The sequence below is a fragment of the Echinococcus granulosus genome, assembly GCF_000524195.1.
Source record: "Echinococcus granulosus chromosome Unknown EG_S00231, whole genome shotgun sequence".
Classification (NCBI taxonomy): Eukaryota; Metazoa; Platyhelminthes; class Cestoda; order Cyclophyllidea; family Taeniidae; genus Echinococcus; species Echinococcus granulosus.
Window position 1 is genome coordinate 9,806 of NW_020170611.1, and position 4,686 is coordinate 14,491.

The 4,686-nt window shown below is 47.2% G+C and overlaps 2 protein-coding genes across 2 annotated transcripts in view; one reads left to right on the forward strand and one right to left on the reverse strand. All coding sequences in view use genetic code 11, as the record gives it.

Moving 5' to 3' along the window:
• The window catches only part of EGR_10536 (Tyrosine-protein kinase SPK-1), a gene marked incomplete at both ends in the record, with an annotated part of 4,208 nt that extends 1,223 nt beyond the window's left edge, over nt 1-2,985 (forward strand). The window contains 5 exons of the mRNA XM_024499785.1: nt 306-531; nt 1,157-1,560; nt 2,016-2,166; nt 2,362-2,496; nt 2,789-2,985. Coding sequence (XP_024345794.1) covers nt 306-531; nt 1,157-1,560; nt 2,016-2,166; nt 2,362-2,496; nt 2,789-2,985 — 1,113 coding nt within the window. The remainder of the gene's footprint in view (nt 1-305; nt 532-1,156; nt 1,561-2,015; nt 2,167-2,361; nt 2,497-2,788) is intronic.
• Nucleotides 2,986-3,592: 607 nt separating this feature from the next.
• EGR_10537 (hypothetical protein) lies at nt 3,593-4,110 on the reverse strand (the record flags this gene model as incomplete). The annotated part of the gene is made up of 2 exons (XM_024499786.1): nt 3,593-3,820; nt 3,922-4,110. 2 exons carry the CDS (start codon nt 4,108-4,110, stop codon nt 3,593-3,595), a joined length of 417 nt encoding a protein of 138 aa, XP_024345795.1.
• Between the last annotated feature and the right edge of the window lie 576 nt (nt 4,111-4,686).

Here is a 4,686-nt window from a genome sequence, read left to right on the forward strand (position 1 = left end):
AGTACGCCCTGCCAAAGGTAAGGCAAGCTGATATCTGTGCAGACTTACTCGTCATCTGGGATTTGCAAATTATTGTAAGAGTGGGTGAGTTAATTTAACCGGTGAATAGGGGTGTTGCAATGTGGTGCTTAATTAAAAAAATAACGAAACATTATTAGAATTGATGATGCGGAGTAGGAATTTGTTAACCCCAAGGCTGTCCTTTTTTGCGCATCTAGCATGTTTTCCAATAAGTTAACAGGCGGGTCAAATAGAGAAGTAAGTCCCTTCATAGTTGCTAGTGTATAGGTTTTCCTTGGTTTAAGTGGGTTGATGTGTCTGGCTTTCCTTCGTTGCCTGAATGTAACACGGAATCGCGTATTGTCGGCTTTGCAGAAGTGGGGAATCTCACGCTCTCAGTGTTGGTGAGGGAGGAATCAAACGCCCATGTCGAACACTACCACCTGCACTACGATGCCGCGAGTCAAGGATACTACATTAGTAGTGATAAGAAGTTGGGCAGTCTGGACGAGCTCATAAAATTCTACTGTGGTGAGTGAATGCAAGTGTAGCATGCATTGAAGAGGCGAAGCGTTGGGGAGGTGGTTCTTCGTGAGCGTTAGAGTTTGAGCATAATGGTACCATTATTTGATGACCACGTAGTTGTGTAGGATGCGGCATGTCTTTCGACAAATGTGGCATTGGTTTGGCACTGGCCTCTAGTGACATCGAGCTGTTCTTATTGGCCTACGTGTATCATTGTGGAAGGAATGCGTCTTCAGTTGGAGCAATTATCTATCGCGTCTGAGTGTTTCATATGACTGAATTTGTGTGACTGGAAATTTACCTGCTCTTGCATTGTAATGTCGGATCGTTGACTCTAGATCAGAGACGAATGTGAAACCCTCAAATAAGCATGAGATGGAAATGAGTCGATCAACTGTCACATTGGCCAACGTTTGACTGCACTAAGTCACTTGTTCATTTGCACCACTGTGTACGCGGTAATGGGGAGAATGTGTGCTTCACCTAAGTAATGGATGACTTTTGACGGAAGTGGAAGTGAAGTCTCGACTTGAGGCGAATTGCCATGGCGGAAGGGTGCCCGATTTCGTAAGAATTGGTAGAATTGTTGGAACTTGAAGGTTTCTATGTGTCTAATGCATGGTATTTTTAGACCCAGAAACCTGCACACTCACAGTGCCACTTTGCGCTCCATGCCCGAAATTGGGTTACAGTGCGCAGAAATTCAGCAGTTGCGTTGTGAGCCGAGCCAGCGTTGCGTTGAAGCACCGTCTGAGCAGTGGGAACTTCGGTGAGGTCTGGTTGGCCACCTATCGTGGTGTGGAAGTGGCTGTAAAACGTGCTTTGGCTGCTACGTCACGGCAGGACATTGTGAAGGAGGCTGAGGTCATGCACCAGCTCTATCATCCGAGATTGGTGCTTTTTTTGGGTGTGTGCTGCGAGCCTTCCTCAGAGCCGGTAATGATTATTACAGAATTTATGCCAAATGGTGCACTGGATGGGTATCTTCGGCAGAAGCGACCGCCCTACGGGGAATTGCTGGACATGATATTTCAGGTGAGCGAAATCACCGTGACCCTGTGTGACACGGAACTAGAATCGTCGAAGGTCCATTCCGAGTTCACTTCCTTCCTTCTGTTAGGAATGCTCTTGACGTCTCCCAAAGATACACCGAATCAATTGCTCTGTTCATGTTGACAGACGGAGCGAGTCTTGTGCTGGCATTTGTAACTTAGTTGATTTGAGTATCGGTTAATTGTCGGGTAGGATGCAGAGGGTTGGGTAAGATGGGAGGTGAAGCGTGGCCGCGGTGGTGGTGGCCCTCTTCCACGGATCCAACCGTTGAGTGGGTCTGGGAGTCAAGTGGCTTAGGTGGGTTGAGCAGCACCTCACACAACCACTGTTGGAGTCTGGTCACGAGGGGCAATGAGGGACTTGGTAATTTTCAATTCACCTGCCTTGCCAATGGACTGCATTGAGTTTCAGCTTGCGTTCGTTGTTTGTTTTTTTAGATAAGCGATGGGATGGCGTACTTGGAACGACGTCGAGCAGTTCACAATGATTTAAGAGCAGCGAATATTTTAGTGGATGCGGATAATTCGGTAAAAGTGGCCGATTTCGGACTGACGAAAATTCTCTACAACGATAGTCGTGATATTTGTGGTACGCGCTACCAACTGGATTTGTGAGAAGTGCTGCAAATTTAGCGAGAAATGGGGATTTAGTGGGCGAAGTACTTTTTGTTGATATGAGAAGAAGTGTATGCACTTGAATGCTAGCCTTTCTTTTGCATGAAGTAGATGGTGTCTTCTAATTGGCAGTATCAGCTCTAGTTTTCTCGTTTAAACGTTTGTCTAGATGGAATGTTTCCGGTTCGTTGGACACCGCCGGAGGCGACGGAGGTGGGAGTTTTCCAGTCCACTAAATCGGATGTTTGGTCGTTTGGAGTTCTCATGTACGAGGTTTTTACCTACGGAGGAGTTCCCTATGATGGTGCGCTACTGCTGTTTATATTTATTTGAAAGTGCAGTGCAGTAGGTGCTTGACCCACTCCTATCGCCTTTTGGAGTGACAAATTCACTTTAAGGTAAATATTTTAGGATGAAGAAGTAGCCTTTACTGGGAACGATGACTTTACGTGTACAGGTCCGTAAATGTAGATGTCGTTTCTACTGAAATGCATGACGTAGGCGATTCGTGTAGATGGGGTGTAGCGAGGACTCGTTATTGAACTACTGAAATGCACGAAATACAAATCCTTCTTTTCTGGAAACGTCTTTCGCAGACATTCCTGATGACAACGAAGTGATTGTTGCGGTTGAGAATGGTCACCGATTATGCAACCCCAGTGAACTCGGGTACCAGTGCGAGGATAGGATATACGCCAAGATGCAGGCGTGCTGGGACTCTGATCCTGAGGCTAGACCAACTTTTGAGGAGCTCTACGACTTTTTCAAACCCTCCGATGCAGCTCTTCCATGAACACCTTTTGATGAATACGTGAGGAGGGCTATGATGGAAGTGCGTACGCAGGGCCGCACTATTGATGTCGAGTTGTTAGTCTTTAATTTGCCAATGAACAACCTTATTTAACTTATATTGTAAGAGAATGACAGGAATACACGGGAGAAGGACTTTTGAGATGTGGGAATGTTCATTAGGCATTTATTTGGAGCATGCTTACATAGGGACGCGGAGAGCGAAGGGTCCACGTGGTTGAATGCATGACTGGACAAATATGGGGTGGTAAGGTGGTCTTGCTTCCTGTCATGTGTGCAATCCATGGTGCTGATGACGGCAGCGGCTGTCATCAACTTTGGAAGGATGCTCCACAACGAGTGTATTTCACACCCGAATGGGCATTCGTGGAAGCACTTGTTTAAAGGCTGTTCGTGGAGTTGGTGTCCTGCGCTTATTCCTTCTCGTAACATGGTTTTCGTTTCGGTGTTGCTCAATCGTCGACCTGGACTGCTTTCATCCACGCAGGAAGTGTGTCACCTGCCTACTCGATTCACAAAAATTCAATGGTTCAGTGATGATGCCACTTCTGTTGTTTGTTGTTCTCTTGCGAAATGTGAGGTTGAGGTGGTCAGTGGACGTAGCTGTTATTAGGAAGCAGTGGTTTTCCAACGACTGCTTTTTGCATGGTAGAAGAAGAAAGTGGGGAGGCATTCGCCAGTCTTTGAAGCTCATCACCACCTGTGCACTCGTGCCTCGTGACACCTATTTGCTCGCCTCCCGTCTTGATTTCGCCATTGCAATTGATGTAGGCGGCTGCGACTTGTCGCGGCGATCGCGTCATACACTGCTCCTTTGCCTGACACACCGATCCAGCATCGCTGCGTCAATATTAGCACGCATATGTCTGCACTAGTGACGGGAATGCAGGGTGTTCCGCGGCGTGATGCATCCACTTACTGCTTGAATACTCCCCTGCCAAGTAATTACAAGCACCCCGTGGATGGTGCGTTCATCACGAGGTTGATGGGGAGGTGTTGCACTCGCATCTCTGGAGGCGGCCGCTGTTTCACCGTGTTTGCTGCAACAGACGAGCACGAAGCACACGGCTTTATGCTGGGGAATGGCAGAAAGTGGTACAGAGCACATTGGGGATTGCCTACAAAGTAGGGGGTGTTGTGCTCTCTGTGGTCTTACAAACCCTCAGCAGTTGATCCTAACGAGCAGAGCGTAAAGTGGCGTGCATTTTATTGCAGTTTGTTTGCGCTAAAATGAGGTCGGCAAGAATAGTGTAAATCGCAGAAGAATTGCAAAGCTTATGCCTCGAACATTTGTCAGATGGAACCAGGGTGCCTAACATTCCTCATTAAGTCCCACCTATGCGTCAACATCAAGTGGCGAAGGAGGAAGGCTGTGAAATTGCTCTGTATTTGAGTCATGTCGTCAGGCCTGCCTTAGCACGGGCGGTGTTTCCAAACCCAGATGCCCCACTTGTCATTTGAGAGTAGTGAAATGTACGAGAGTGGTTTTTGGACGGGTTGACAATGAGCACTTTGGTGATTCAACTGCAATCGTGACGATTAGTAGAGTTAACAGTTATTCTTCTGCTGCATGAGAGGGTTGTGAATTTGCTCCTCTACACACTGATCATCTGTCGAGGACTTGTAAACGAGTCGGGATATTGGATGAATGAGCATCGTGTGGCATTAAAGGTTGTGGTGAAGT